The sequence below is a fragment of the Oreochromis niloticus genome, linkage group LG14 (genome assembly GCF_001858045.2).
Source record: "Oreochromis niloticus isolate F11D_XX linkage group LG14, O_niloticus_UMD_NMBU, whole genome shotgun sequence".
Lineage (NCBI taxonomy): Eukaryota > Metazoa > Chordata > Actinopteri > Cichliformes > Cichlidae > Oreochromis > Oreochromis niloticus.
This window is the reverse complement of record NC_031979.2, coordinates 26697516-26713109: the sequence shown is the minus strand read 5'-3', so window position 1 is coordinate 26713109 and position 15594 is coordinate 26697516. Positions and strand designations below refer to the sequence as shown.

Sequence of the window (15594 nt, the reverse complement as noted above, 5' to 3'; positions counted from 1 at the left end):
TTACTCCTGTCACCACAGGCATGTTCTCTCAGAGACTGAAATCAATATTTCTAAATGGGAATCAGAGAATCTGAACATCCTCAAAACCTGGGAATCACTCAATAATGTTTCCATCGGATGAGCTTGAAAACAGGCCGCATTTCTACTTTTTCCACTTTTATTTTTCCTTGCCAAAATTTACATGGCAGGTTTCTGTCTAATTTTGTTGTACATCTCAGAGGCATAGTGAGGGCAGAGAGTATGAAAAGGTTACAGAAATCATTGAGTACTCTTGACAAGCGCCCTTTCTACCTTTAATTCTCCTCCCTGATGTGGAATTCAGAGCAAGAAAAACACACAAGCCTTGTTCCATGATGGGCATGTACATGGCATGGTTACCTAATACAGGAAAACTGCCCTGTGATCATTCAGGAAATTATATGGCCCAGTGGTGATGCAGCCTGGTGGCACAAAAAAACCCATTCTGTTATTTCCATTAAAAAGCTCCAGAGACATGGGCTTCTGACAGGGTTGGCGCAGCCTTTCATCATCCCAGGTGCCATTATTTCAGAAAAGCTCCATTTCATTTTGTGATTGATACCTTGCTGGCAGTCTCAGCAACCTTGGTCAGACTCTGGGTTTTTGCAGCAGGCTCTCATAAAGCCTGGTACTATTTATTCATTCAAAGATTTCTGTTTTTTTGACTCTGTTTCCCCTGTTTCCCTTTGTCTATCTCACACACAGGATCTGGAAACCGATCAACAATGGAGCGGCTGGTTCTTTGCATGTTGCTGTCTGCAGCCCTGGTGAAGGGATACAGCTGCCCGGGCCGCTGCATCTGCCAGCACCTCTCCCCTACTCTGACTCTGCTCTGTGCTAAAACCGGTCTGTTGTTCGTGCCCCCCACCATCGACCGCAAGACTGTCGAGCTGCGACTCACTGACAACTTTATCACCATCATCCGCAGGAAAGACTTTTACAACATGACTAGTTTAGTCCACCTCACTTTGTCCCGCAACACCATCAGTCAGATCACACCCCATGCCTTTCTCGGCCTGCGAGCCTTGCGGGCGCTCCACATGGATGGAAACCGTCTCAGTGCTATAAAAAGTGACCACTTTAAAGGCCTCATCAACCTGCGGCACCTCATCCTTGGAAACAACCAGATCCACCAGGTGGCCCCCACCTCGTTTGATGAGTTTGTTTCCACAATAGAGGACTTGGATCTTTCCAATAACAACCTGCGCACCCTTCCCTGGGAAGCTATAGCCAAAATGACCAACATTAACACCCTCACACTGGACCACAACCTAATTGACCACATTGGAGCAGGGACTTTTACACTGCTCACTAAGCTAGTCCGCCTGGACATGACCTCTAACAGGCTGCAGAAGTTGCCACCAGACAGCCTGTTCCAGCATGCTCAGGTCCTGTCTGATGCCAAGGGCTCCAGCTCGTCTACTCTGACCGTGAGTTTTGGGGGAAACCCCCTACACTGTAACTGTGAGCTGCTGTGGCTGCGCAGGCTAACAAGAGAGGATGACTTGGAGACCTGTGCCTCCCCAGAGCACCTCATGGACAAATACTTCTGGTCCATTCAAGAGGAGGAGTTTATCTGTGAGCCACCGCTAATCACCAAACATCTTACCAGTAAGCCTTTTGTGATGGAAGGGCAAGGAGTGACTCTTAAATGCAAAGCTGTGGGTGATCCGGAACCAGATATTCACTGGCGGTCACCAGACGGCAAGCTGGTGCATAACAATTCCCGCACGGTCTTGTATGATAATGGCACCCTTGATATTCTCATCACCACTCTGAAGGACAGTGGGTCATTTAATTGTGTGGCATCCAATGCCGCAGGCATCGCTACAGCTGCTGTTGAGATCAACATGATCCCCTTACCCTTGTTTGTTAACAACACAGGCCACATGCGTGAGGACCCTGGACTCTCAGACATCACCACTGGCAATGACACCAAGGGCTATGACAAGCAGGACAGAAGGGTGATGGTCACTGAACTGACCTCCTCCTCCGCTGTGATCCGCTGGCCATCTGAGCGCCATATCCCCGGCATCAGAATGTACCAGATTCAGTACAACAGCACGGCAGATGATACTTTGGTGTACAGGTAAGCCATGAAGCCGGGATGGATGAACGAGGGTAGATAGGGATATGAGGAAAGGTGAGACATCTGGATTGACCATCTGCTGAATGACACAGCTGTCCATTATGGGAGATTGACATATCCCAGGGAAGCAAAATGATTAAGTGTGTCCAAAAACAAGCAACTCCTCTAGTGCAGTCAGGAGAGAGAGTTATACATAAATGAAAATTTTACTGTGCCGAAATTGTACAGTACACTTAAGATATTTATATTTTCAGTAATTACTTGTTACATTATGACAGAGCACTCAAGCAGCTGAACCGCTTATGAGTCCAGCACCCTAAAGGACTAAATAGTCTTTTCAGCATCATTAAAACATAATATGACAACAACAATAACACTGAGGCTAACTATTTCACTGCATGTAACTGTTTGTTTCATTAGCAAGTGTCTGCATTAATTGGTTGCAACACAGAGTGTGATTACATGTGGCTGTCTAATGATAGGCTTGGTTATAGCGGTGGAAGAAGGAGTCAGATCATTTACTTACTGTAAGTTAAAAGTACCAGTACGAGCACTATAAAAATATTTGTTTACAGATGAAAGTCCTCAGGGCTGCCCACAGTAACAACATACATCTGAGGTGTCATGAGAGGATTAATATGCTTTTGCTCAACACATTGTAAGCAGTTTGGGATTTTATGCTGTTTTTATGAGCCAAAAATGGGAGAAGTCAGCGGTTTATATATTATTCATATCATTATTGACCTCATAGCTGATGTGATAACATGTAATGGCATATTTAGATGTTATAGAAAGTTGAAATAGAGCTAGTTATAACCCCTGCCTAAACTTTTAGATCCATAAGTCTGTAACCGTGTATCATATTTTAGATACTCATATTGTTTTGTATCTAAAGTGAAAAATAATTAGCTGGTAACTGTAAACAGAATGAAGTGGAGTGTATGAAATATGAAAATGATTTCAAACTTTATTGCATTTGCTTTTGTTGTGTCTTGGTTACACAAAGAACATTGTCAGCGCAGGCAAATTGTTAACAGTGAGTTACATTATAAAGTATAAGATAAATTGCAGCTGCTGCTACAATTATGTCAGTGCCACAGCGCCTGCAACCCATCCATCACCCCAGAATCCACCTGTGGGTTTCAGGGGGGATACTTATTTAACACTTCTCAGTTATATATGTAACAATTTTACAGAGTTTGGAGTAAAGATGACAAGTGTTAGATATATGATACTGAAATGAAATGTAACTGCTAAAATCTTTTGCAGCTTGTTTGTAGCTGCTGAAACTAGCAGCTGCCTTAAGACTTAACTAGCTGAGCAACTTGGAATCGAAATCTTGTGTGTACATGTAGGTTATGCAGGATTACCCTTTGTAACTAACCATGTGGTGATGCCATCAAAGCAGTTTTTTGAAAATGTGAAAAATTCAGCTTTCTGCCAAGTTTCTATTTTGTAGCACAGACAGTTTGTGAGATATTGTGGCCAATTAACATAAATGATATCAGCAAGATGGCTTTGTGTACAGGGGAGTAATTGCAATGAATGAGTTTGTTTTGGTCTACTAGTTTGAGGTGATTTGAACCCATCCACAAAAAGAAAAATTATGCATGAAGTCACAAATCCTCTCTGCCCCCTGTTTTATGAAGAGCTTATGTGAAAGACCAGGAAGAGCATGGAAAGTATGTCTAGCAACAATAGGAGTTTGCAAACAAGATTTTACTATGTACAGAAAAATTATTCATGATATCTCAAATTGAACATATGGATAATGTTCATGGGCAACAGGTCTGTGAAGGTTCTCAGTCATCCAGGTCATTGTAGTCTAAGGAACTCAGAAAGATCCCTTCCCAGACGCCTTATCGCCCACTCACATCCTGGGCCATTTAACCTCAGTAAATCACATGATAGGGTGGGGTTAGGTTTGACAATGGGTTCATCCGAAACCTTGGCTGATTGTGACCCACACCCATTTTCACACCTTGCCTTGTGTGATTAGGTAGAGGATCATAGAGGTAGAGGATATAGGGTCCATGACCCTCTTGGCGACACTCCCGTAGGGCTTAAAACCTGGGACCCTCCACCAATTGCTCTTACAACTGAAGAAGCTTCTCGGATGAGAGGTGAAACATCTTCAAGGAAACTTAGAGAAGTCCAGACACTTTTCTTTCCAAGCTCCGTAGACTCAGTTTGGAGTTCTACTTATCTTTTTTGTAAGGAATCCCAGGATAGAACAGGACTTAAGGAAATCTACCTTATTATCTTCCAACAACGTGTTTGAAATTTGAAATAAACTATGAAAATAGTTGTTTGAGAATCACTATTGCTTACAGATGGTCTTGATTTTATTTCAAGCATAAAGCACCAGTACATGGAGAAGTTTTCCACGTTTCAGCATTGTAGCATTAATATTTATTGGACTACTCATCATTTTTTCAGAATTCTGATAAAATTCCCAAATACCACTAGTTTAAAAAATTAATATAAAAAAGTTGCAGCAATTAAAACATTTTGCATGGTTACACTGGATGAGCTTACTCTTTAGAATAATGGCTAAAAATTACCATTTGCAAACACTGTTAAAGTATGAGAATCTGAAGTTTCACGTGTTTATTATGCAAAATGTGACACAAATTAACTGAATCTATTTTAATGAAAAGCATCCCAGGATTTATGTATTCACAGAGTAAGTTAATAATAGTGGTTGACTTTCTTTCTTTCTTTCTTTTTTTTCTAAGTTTTATCAGATATAATGAGTTGCTCTCCTGTATAATTTTCTCATCCCGTTTTAGCATGGAGCTGAGTGTTGTTTTGTCTTTAGGTGGTACATTATTACCTACAAATGATAACCATCAAAGTCTTCCCTTAGGGAAAAGGAACAAGCTTCTAATTATATTAACGCCAGTGTTGACCTGAAGACAATGCCTTTCTCCTTCGTACTTAGAGTCGTGTAATCTTACAGTTGCCAACAAACTGTGACCTTAGGTATTCACACATCCAAACTGTCTTCACATCATGTGTCACTTGTCCTCCAGCCTGCAGCTGTTGTGGCATATACTCGAGACAGTGAGCCTCTCCTGCCTTTTTTATCACCTTCGCTGTCACTTTGTTAGACACAAACCAAATCGAGCAACTTCTCATAGCCTTTTTACAATATAATACAACATATGTCACCTGTAATGAAGTGTGATGTTTTTTGTTTGTCTACCAGTGTAATATTTAAAGTTAGTGGTAATGGCACTGTTACCTTATTCTGACGCAGAACTGACACCTCTGTGTGATTTAATACGCCTTGTGCAAATCACTGCATGTGGGTGTTGTAATTCTTAAAATTACTCCTCCACATCTTCACCACTGCGCTGTTTCTTTTCTCTGCAGAATGATCCCATCTACCAGCAAGAACTTCTTAATCAATGATCTGGCTGCAGGACGGGAATACGACCTTTGTGTGCTGGCGGTTTACGATGACGGCATCACTTCATTAACAGCTACCCGTGTGGTCGGCTGCGTACAGTTCCACACAGCCAGTGAGGTCAGCCAGTGCCGTTTCATGCACAGCCAGTTCCTGGGAGGCACTATGATCATCATTATTGGTGGTATAATTGTTGCTTCGGTGTTAGTGTTCATCATCATCCTGATGATTCGTTACAAGGCCTACAGCAGCCCGGAGGACAGCAAGACCAAGGTCAGCTGTAGCATGCACTCCCAGACCAATGGCAGCCAGCACCGGCTCCAGCGTTCTGCCTCCAAGCAACCTTCTGACGAAGGCCAGCATGAAGCCCTAGCACCCAAAGAGTGCATGGCACTGGTGCTGAGGGTGGACGGTGAGAAAAAGGAGGATTCAACAGCCACAACTGCCATACTGGAGGTGGAGTTGCCTCCCATGACTGTAGACAAGATGAAGAGAAGAACCAGCCTGGATGGTGAGCGCTCTGGTCCCCCATCTGACGACACGCAGATGGACAATAGCCTGACGGGCTCCACCATGTCCCTGTGTCTCATAGGCCCCAATGCTGGCACCAAGGAGGCTCCCAGGCTCAAGGACAAGAAGAGTGCCCTGGCCAACATGGGGTTGCTCCCTAATGAGCTAGCACGAACTAGGCACAGATTCTCGTTTGACGGCGGGGATTACTCCATTTTTCAGAGTCATAGTTACCCACGCAGAGCGAGGACGAGGTGGCACAAATCCACCAACCAGCTCAACATGGAGTCCTCGCCGCTCGCCAACAGGAGAGTTACATTCAGCAGCACTGAGTGGATGCTAGAGAGCACAGTCTGAGTAAAGTAGTGTAGCCAAAAGAAATGGCTCAGCCACATACAAACACACACATGTAAAAACACGAATATGTCTACATGCCATATGACACACTTTCCCAGCACACAGCAAGAGATAAACACAAGCACACATACTGAGACGAGCTTTCTGCGAGTTGCTGGAGAAGAACACGGTCTCGTTCATCCTGCCTCCCCGTCATGCTCCCACAGAAGTCTGTTGGCCATGTCCTTTCTTTATGCAGCAGTGCCTTATTCTAAAAAAAAAAAAAATGTACGAATGGAGGATGCTGCTCACTGTAGTCATAAACCGTCCTCTCTACCACTGCTTTCCAATACTGAGAACAGGAAGCATTATGTTGGATTTTTAATTTTCTCCTTTTTCTGTGATATGCCAAGGGGGTGTGGCGTTAGGATGTGACTGTTTAATTGTAAAAAAAAAAAAAAAAAAAAAGAACAAAAAAAGAAAGAAAAAAGAAAAAAAACTTCATCATAACTGTAAAGTGAACAGCCAGGTATCCTGTTATGTCAATCATGTTTTGGGTTCATAAAATTAAAAATACAACAAAAAAAACAAACTTTTGCACAGAAGACACGAGATACAAGGACAAGTATCACCACCAGTCTATACAATAATGATTATTAAAAGAGAGCGGAATTTTACAAAGGCTGATTTCTTATGTGTTTGCATAGAGAAGATGGACCTGGAAACCTGCCATGGATTCCTCTTTGACGGTCGGACTGTATGATATTAAAATCGGTATTGTTGCAGATGTGACTGTATATTAATGGGTACTGTATCTGGCTGGTCTAGATAAAAGACAACAAACAAAAAAGACATATATAAGTATATTAAAACATTGGTGTATGTGTACTAACTATGTAAGTAAGTAAGTCATATGTCACATGACTTTTTACAAAGCATTTGGGTGTTGGCTGCAAGTTTTTACATTAAAAACCTGTGTCATCGCACCTCTCCCTATTTAGTATGTCAAGGTTTGGACCATCTATTCCCTCACGAAGGGTATTAAATTTTTTTTGTGTGGGTTAACTGTATCAGTGGCGTTTCCTTCTTGTGCTGCAGCAGTAGGAGGGCGCGCGTGTGTCTGTGTGAGTGTGCATGTCTGTCCACTGCAGGAAGGGACACACAAATTCAGATGATAAATATTTGATTTCTCTGTGCTATTTATAAGGCTTCTGTGAAAGCTCCTCTATGACCACGGAGCAGAGTGGTAGTGGGACGAGGAGGGGACACGATAACTGGACGTGGTGCTGAATTCAAATGCAGCCAGCTGTTATTATCAAGGGTGTAAGATCTGAGGTGAGCCACTAGGGGGAAACAAAGCTCTGCAAGGTTCCTAATTAACTGCATACTGCAGTGAGGATATATTAATAACCATTTGAACATGGCCTGTGTCGCATCCTGTTTTTAACTTATATATTAAACAGCAGGAGGGGAATTTACTTTCAAACATTTAAAAGCAGTACTGTATGTATCACTTAATAAATCATTATAAGGCAGTTGTGAGCAGTTATCAGGACGCTTTTAAGTGTTTATTAATGTAATTATCAGCATCTATAGCTGGTGTAAAATCAGTAACACAAAATAAGACAGCAGAAGGCTAAAGTCATATTTAATGAAATATGTTTAACAAATCCTCAAATTGAGTTATTAAAAATTCATTAAGTGTTTATACACATTAAAAAAATCACTCGGGCAGGTTTAAACTGCCGGTAAACATGTTCATTCATCAGCTGATTTTTCTATTACCCAAGTGCCATTGTGAAATATGTAATAATAATTAACTGTTACATTAAAAATTTAGATAAGCCAATAATTTATACAAACACCTGAAATGTCAAAACATCTGCTTACAACGGCAATATATTGTATTTTAAACTAGTTGTTTATGTAGTGCATATAAATGCATGATGCAGCAGGCGAACTCTAGTGTTGCTTAAAGAAAAAAAAAAGATCGGACAACAGGAAAAGATATGATCAGAGCAGATGAGGGGTATTTGCTTGTTGAAATAGTAAACACCCTCTCCCTCTGATTACAGCTACTCAGAACAGGCTGAGATGAAACCGAGCTGCGTGGACAGCAGAGAGATAAAACATGGAGCAGAAAGATAAGTCGCACTGGGGGTTTTTCCAATCCTCCCGAGTCTCCTATTTGCATCCTCGGTGACGGAGAGGATTGAATCCGAGAACGAGGTCATCCCTTCATCCTTGCTCATCACACTTAACCAATTTACAGCGCAAACATTCACATTTTACATAGCTTCAAGAAGGGGGATTTAACTTTTGGGGTGTAAATGCTCAGCTGTCAGTTTGTCGTGCACAAACCTTTTGAGCTGAATCCATCTCCTTATTACAGTAACTACTGATGCTTAACGGTGTGGAGCTGCGAGGCCGGCCGGCTCTCCAAACAGGAGAAGTGTTTGTGTGTGTGCTCATATCTGTAACCACTATTCCACACAACAATCTGCCTAGGCAGGAGGATGAGGCTGATCATCACCCTGCCTTTAAAAAATTGGCCTGGACAGTCAAACTAGTGAACACCGGGGGGGGGGGGGGGGGGGGGGGTTGATTCTCATCAGCAGTTCTGAATAACTGCAAAAAAAGACCAAGACTTGATCCAGGTTTATTTTTATTTAATAGTTTCCCCATTCCGTTTTCAAACCATACTAATACGTGTTTTTGAAAAGTCCAATCTTAGCATAGTTTAGTACATATTTTTATATTTTTTAATTTACACTATTTCTGTTCAGGACCGCAATCACGCTTTTGTGTTCTTATGTGAAACTCTACTTGTGGTTGTAACTAAATGCTTATTTTCGCCCCTGTCCTTTTTTCAGTGCCTCCACTGTTTGTACATGTTCAGGGGATCAGCAATAAAGATATCTCTGGACCAGAGTGGACTAACAGAATAGCTTTGTCCTATCTAGAATTACGCCAATTGCATGAATTAAAAGGTTTTCATAAGGGTTTTGATCATTTTCAAAACACTAAACCATCCAGAGGTCTGCAGTATCATGCAGCAGCACAAATTTGGCTTTAAAAAAAAGAAATGTAGGGTTGACATTAATTTCTATAATTATTACAATGATAACAGCAAAAATAAGCTTTTTTCCCCCTTTCTAAAAAAAGATTGTTGTCTTAACTATCATGTAAAGGTTCGGCTGTAATAGACAGTCATTTTTGGATTCTGCCCTTTTGCCAAAATGCTTATAAACCGTGGCAACGTGTTTAAAACCCGCCGTCAAAACTGATTTGACTTGCTGAATTTCACTTGCTTTCTTCCATTTCCAAGATTCAGGCAGTTGCAGCCAAGCCGAACACAGCTCACTCTCTGCTGCTTAGAGAGAACACTTAGCCTATTGACACAGACTCAGCGAAGTGCTTCAGGCTTTTCCAGTACACACACTTTCAAAACGGTTTACCAACACTTCCCTTGGCATCAGATTATCTATAAATACACAGATGGCACAGGCTTACTCTTTCTTACCAGTCTGGACAGAGGCTGGTGTTGATATGGGTAGAACGGTGGTTTTCAGGAGTGATGTATGAAAGTGGTATCAGCTGTGTACGGTAGTGAGTCGTCCTTTTTTTTTAAACTTTGCATTTTTCTTTTACATTCAGGTGCCGTGTTAACGTTACAGAAACAATAAGACCACACAGCAATCTGTGTTCAACAGTATCACAGACAAGACTTCTATAGCAGTCAAAAAGTATCTCTACAAAACACTAGACTTATTCACTTTGATCATGAGCAGTAGTGTATGAAAGTCTGTCTTTGGTATCATGAAAAAACAACAGGACTGTGGCGAGGTCTTTGATCCATGTTAGTCCATGGAGACCAAGCCACCCTGTTTCTTTCCTGACAAACAACTCAACAAATCAAGAGAATCACAAGACCTCTTAATCGGAAATGCAATAATTTTTTTTTATATATACGCCAGCGGCTATTTCAAAGTATTGAAGTATGAATTATTAACAGAAGCCATCTACTTTTACACTGCCATCTCATTATTTTTCTGTTTTGGGCTTCAAACATGTTGCACATTATCTACAGAGCAATGGTTGTGCTTACCTTTATACTAGAGTCTGCTTAGATTCAACCTACTTGCATGCACATGCCTTCAAGTTAAAGAATAAAAGGTTAAAATTTCCTAATTTAAGGCAGTTGTTACAGATCCAATGGCAACAACCTCTATTGCTTTATCTGTAGTAATTTTTCATCTGTAATGAAAATTTATTTTCATTTTTTAAAAACGGTAAATCGTTTTCTGAGAACAATTCATCGGTGGAGTTTTTGCTAATGTTACTGAAACCAGAGGAAGCAGTATATATGTTGGGGACTATTTTCAGCAGCGAATTGTTTATCTAATGAGTATTTATTGCAGCAAAATGGTGCATGTGGGAATGATTCAGAATAAACGACGATGCCAGCGTTCAGTGGAATGAAAGGAGGTGTCTGCCAGTGACGGTGTGGCTCACTGATGTGTTTTTAATAGTATAACAGTGGAGCTCTGTGACAGAGGAAAACAAAGTGCTATATGGAAATTGCTGGGGTGGGGAGGCAGGCCAACTTGATGCGTTTTTAAGTGTAAGGTTTATGTCCTTATCCTGAAAAAAAAAGAAAAAAAAAAAGAACAGGAACCACCCACAGCATTATAAATAATTTATCTGTTACAACTCATTTAAACCCTCGTGGATGCAAGACTATCAATGTGTACGTTATTAAAACCCTGAGTTAGAACTGCTCTCCGGATGGCATATTTATGACCCCCCCACAATGTCATTCACACAGATACAGTTTTTGCTGTAACTAATAAGAAAAGAATGTGAACATTTCCAGAAAAGTTAGACAGGAAGACAAATACCCTCACGCTTTTCTGCCCAGATCTATAAACCTTTAGGCGTTGTACTGTCAGAACCATGTCAGCTTTTAAGTGGATAGGCAGTACTTGTTAGTTTAAATGGATTAAAGGTTTTAGAGAAACCTGGGTTGATCATTTCTTGTTCTTTTAAAAACAGATAATACACCATTTTACACACTAAATATAATTTTAAAAAATGCAAAATAGATGTTTATTTTATGACAATATGCTTTATAAAAAGAGTAAAAATTGCAAAACATGAAAAAAATAAAATACATAGTCCATCAGAATTAATTATTCAAATCGCATTTCCTTATAAATAAAATAAAAACACTGGTCGTCTGAGGACAGAAGGTCACTATGTGAGGCAGACAGTCTGAGGTAAGTCGATCAATCAATGTGCCTGCAGCTCACAGGATACCTATTGAGACAGATGGTTGCTACCCTATCATCCTTCTTCATGCTCCCTGCTGTCTGTACTGCTGTACAGTGTGCTTCGAGTCTCTGCAGAGGTGATGAGATTCTGCCACGCAGGACGCCCACGGAGAGACCCGTAAGCACAGGTTTGTTGATGTTAAACAAAGTGCAATTTAGAAGATGCCTGCAGTGAAAAGCCCTCAGCGCAGTTAGGGACAACAAAGGAATCTGCAGCAGTTTCAGTGTTCGTTACCTGAACTGTGCATCAGTTTTTAGCAGCGCGCCTCAGTCGGCAGAGCTGTCCGAGCTCTCCTCACCCGCTGCTTTCCAGTTTTTCCTCTTCTTCTTTTTTGAGTTTGGCCCTGAGTCGGAGTCTTTGTGCGAATCGTGCTTTCGCTTTTTGCGACTGTGTGACAGCCTCTCCCTTTTTATCTCATCATTACTGTCCTCTGTGCTCATGTCCACGTCTTTTCCTCTGGCTTTTGAAGCTTTCTTGTTTTTATGTCGACTTTTAGTCCTTTTTCTCTTCTGCTTGTCTTTTGTAGCACCGCTGTCATCGCTGCTGTAGTCACTGCTCGAGCTGTCCACTTTCTTACGCTTTCCGTCCTCACCTTTCTTCTTTTTTTTCTTCTTCTTCCGTGAGGATTTTTTGGACCGTTTTGATAAGCATGCCTCTGTGTCAGACTTGGACTTTTTCATTTTGTGATGGCTCGTCTTCTTTTTGGCACCGTTTTCTTCACTAAAGTAAAACAAAATCAGCAGAATAAATATAAAGACACCACTAATATGAATAGAAGTATGATCTAATGGCTTAAAGGGGCAATACACCGATATTTTGACATGGAGATCAGTCAAGCAAAGAGAACCATCTCTTCTGTGGCTTACTCTAAAGAAGCTCTTAGTAACGTCTTAAAAACATAATGTTTACGATGTAATCCTGGAGTTTATTTCAGCTTCGACTTGAAGACCTCTATGTTTTTAAAAGAAAGTATGAACGGTAGAGATTCATTGACAAGGAAGCTCGTTAATAACTTCAGAATGTTAACATCATGGAGGTGTGAATGTTTGAGGCTGTGTGAAGATTAAAATACTGTGTGTTCATCATCCATTAAATCTGGATAATAACCCATTATTACTAGAGTGACTATTTGCACCCAGGTGAGAACAGTTACACAGCAGCTATTTACACTGGGCCCCCTCACTCAGCTATATCAACATGGGCGTAAATTGTAGGGATCTGCATAATTTTCAAATTCTCAACTTTTTAAAAATACTTTATCTGACTATTTCTTACACATTTCCCCTCATTTTTACCAGTAATACTCCTACAAATATCAGCAAAACCATGAGTTGTTTGGAAACCACTATTAAACAACAAAATTAGAAGACCAAGTGTTTAAGTGCTTGATGCCAGTGTACAAATATTAGAAACATACTTCACCAAACTAAAGCAGTCAGACAGTTCAGTGTAAAATCTTTACAAATACAAATGAAATGAAGCTTGCATATCGTAAATCTACCACAGCTATGGTCACAGTATTTCTGCCTGAAATATCAAGCTTTGTTAAATGACTACATGGGATATTTTAACCCCAAAACAATAATGCTGGCTAATAATGCTGGGATGCTAATACCGTCTGACCAGGTGCATATAGTATCTTACCGTAATACATGAAATCTTTGTTTGTGAGCTCCTCTTACCCAATCAGGAGCAATCAAAATTTGCACAGTTACAGCTTAGGTCCTCGAAGGCTATTATCTGTTTCAGAGGTATGTCATCATAATGGCCTAGCAACTGCTTAAAAACAGACAAAATGACTCATTTGTAGTGTTTATGCACCTGTAACACTACATAAAAACGCTTTGATTTCATGACAACAACATGTAATTCATATCCACAAATTTTCATTAAGAATGACACATTAACATCATCATCTAAAAATCACAGACTAAACAATACTGTAGCATAGGAAAGTGCTGGAATCAAAGTCAGAACCTGATTTTAACACTATTTACAACTCATAATTACAATTATTTTGACAAATGTTGAGGTACTTAATAAAATCTAAATAGTTCATGAACTATCTAATGGGTGTACCCTTTTTTCAGTGCAGGGGGCAAGTCTCATAATGGAGTCTCTTCTTACTTCTGCTACTTTGTTACATAATTTCATTGTTAACAGACTTCAGCCTGGTATCAGTTGGTCTTGCATTACTACAAGGTTCAGGGTTGGGAGGTTAACTCCATGGAAATGTGGTAAATTGCATGAGTGCCCTTTTAAAGTCTGAATATCTATTTGAATATATAATAACTCATTTGGTATGTATGAAATTTCTGCTTACCCATCACTTTCAAACTCCTCGGGATACAGCTCCTTGAACCCACTATGTCCCCATCTGTGATGGAACTCACATATATTAGTTCATCTGATGTAGCACTCCAGCATTTCCATTACACACTGGAAACACATGATTACTGCCACTTCATTATGTTTTGTTTTGTTTTTCTTGTACAGTACCTGTCAGGATCATTGGACTCAAATTCATACAGTTTTCGAGTCCAGTATCGAGCCTCTCTGTCATCATGTTCTGAGGCACGCTCTCTGCTTCGGCTAAAGTCTTTACGTTGATCTGACACTCGGTCGCAGTGCATATGTCCTCTGAAATACAACCATTATCCTTAAATCATCAAGTCAATGAATAATCAAAATGACAGCTGCATTACAAAGATTCAAAAGTGCTGTGGCCTCATTTGTGTTTAGGTAGATCAAATTCAATTGAGGTATTTACCTCACAAACTCTGCATCTGAAAAATCTTTTCGTTGGGATGTCTGGATCTCCCAGTCTCGCATTTTCCACATTTCAATTTCCTCCTGGATCTGCACAACAAGACGCACGCAAAGACAACACAGAGATGCATTAGTGTACACATGATTCAAATATTTACAGACGTTATCCTTCCTGTGCGTGGGTAAAGAAGAAATCCTGCCAATCAGTGGGCGAACCTACTTCAGCATAGCTGGTTTGTTTTGGTATTTTATACCTGCTGTATAAGAGTTTAATCTGAGCAAGCAGAGACTGGGCTTGATGTATTGCTCTCGTACAAGCTTTGTAATTTTGTTCCTAGACAGGTTAAAGATAGACTATAGCTTCAGTGTACAGTCAGTTATTTTGTCTGACCTCATACAGACTGTGACAGCCTCTATACACAACTGACTACAACTGAATAAAATACATAAAATTATAACATTTCCTGCTAAATTGTTGTGGAAAGGAATCCTAAAGGACCAAACAGAAGCAATGCATTCATTTAAACAAATCATCAACTCAGCTCAACTTTAAGCTTTAAGTAATTAATCAGTAGATTGGTGCACATAAAAAACCCTCCACCTTCATCTTACAAACACTTGTTGAGTCTAAACGCACCTTGTTGTGGGCATCCGTGTGTCGGATTACATTCCTCAGCAGCGTTTTTCCCAACGGCTGCTTTGACATGATGATACCTGACATAAGAAACATGTAAGTGATGGGCAGTAGAAACCGAGAGCAAGAGAAGGGCTACCAATAATCTGAATAACTGTTATACCTCGAGCACTCAATTTCCCCTATTAGCTTAGCTCGTTGCTAATAGCATGAGAATAATGTTTAAACAGCAAAACCTGTTCTAAAATCCACTCCCCTCGGCTTCGCTTAACTGTATACAAGTCTCTGCATTACTACACGTTTACTGTGATTTATTTTTTTTAATTATGTCCAAACTGTACCTCTCAAAACAGAGCACCATTCAAGAAGAAGAAAATACAGCGTCTACTAGCGTTTCCGCTCTACCAAGTTACGTAATGGCGTCGCGCAATCTACGTCATTGCACTTTGAGAAACTGAACCGTGATTGGTCCAACTGTTTGTCAGTCATCTC

The 15594-nt window shown here is 40.5% G+C and overlaps 2 protein-coding genes across 5 annotated transcripts in view; one reads left to right on the top strand and one right to left on the bottom strand.

Moving 5' to 3' along the window:
* The window catches only part of lrfn1 (leucine rich repeat and fibronectin type III domain containing 1), a 126093-nt gene extending 118658 nt beyond the window's left edge, over nt 1-7435 (top strand). For all 3 annotated transcript variants that reach the window (XM_025898357.1, XM_005459561.4, XM_025898356.1), the window contains 2 exons: nt 724-2107; nt 5486-7435. In XM_025898357.1, the coding sequence (XP_025754142.1) occupies nt 744-2107; nt 5486-6386 (2265 nt within the window). In that variant the 5' untranslated portion in view covers nt 724-743 and the 3' untranslated portion in view covers nt 6387-7435. The remainder of the gene's footprint in view (nt 1-723; nt 2108-5485) is intronic.
* Nucleotides 7436-11047: 3612 nt separating this feature from the next.
* On the bottom strand, nt 11048-15572 carry nkapd1 (NKAP domain containing 1). Of its 2 annotated transcripts, none has more exons than XM_003455060.5 (6): nt 15444-15572; nt 15106-15182; nt 14470-14558; nt 14199-14339; nt 14023-14076; nt 11048-12419 (listed from the first exon to the last, which is right to left on the bottom strand). In XM_003455060.5, the coding sequence occupies exons 2-6, from the start codon at nt 15172-15174 to the stop codon at nt 11966-11968; spliced, it is 807 nt and encodes a 268-aa protein (XP_003455108.1). In that variant the 5' UTR covers nt 15175-15182; nt 15444-15572; the 3' UTR covers nt 11048-11965. The 2 variants fall into 2 exon arrangements, with proteins under 2 accessions (XP_003455108.1, XP_005459620.1); XM_005459563.4 differs by lacking the exon at nt 15444-15572 and adding an exon at nt 15266-15437.
* Nucleotides 15573-15594: the final 22 nt, after the last annotated feature.

What these genes read in the sequence shown, in the direction of transcription:
- nkapd1 (XM_003455060.5), bottom strand. Translation starts at nt 15,174, where the DNA reads ATGTCAAAGCAGCCGTTGGGAAAAACGCTGCTGAGGAATGTAATCCGA. An exon ending in GAGTCCAATGATCCTGACAG is followed by an intron (nt 14,077 to 14,198) that starts GTACTGTACAAG and finishes GTTCCATCACAG; the next exon opens with ATGGGGACATAGTGGGTTCA. An exon ending in GAGGAGTTTGAAAGTGATGG is followed by an intron (nt 12,420 to 14,022) that starts GTAAGCAGAAAT and finishes GTTTTACTTTAG; the next exon opens with TGAAGAAAACGGTGCCAAAA.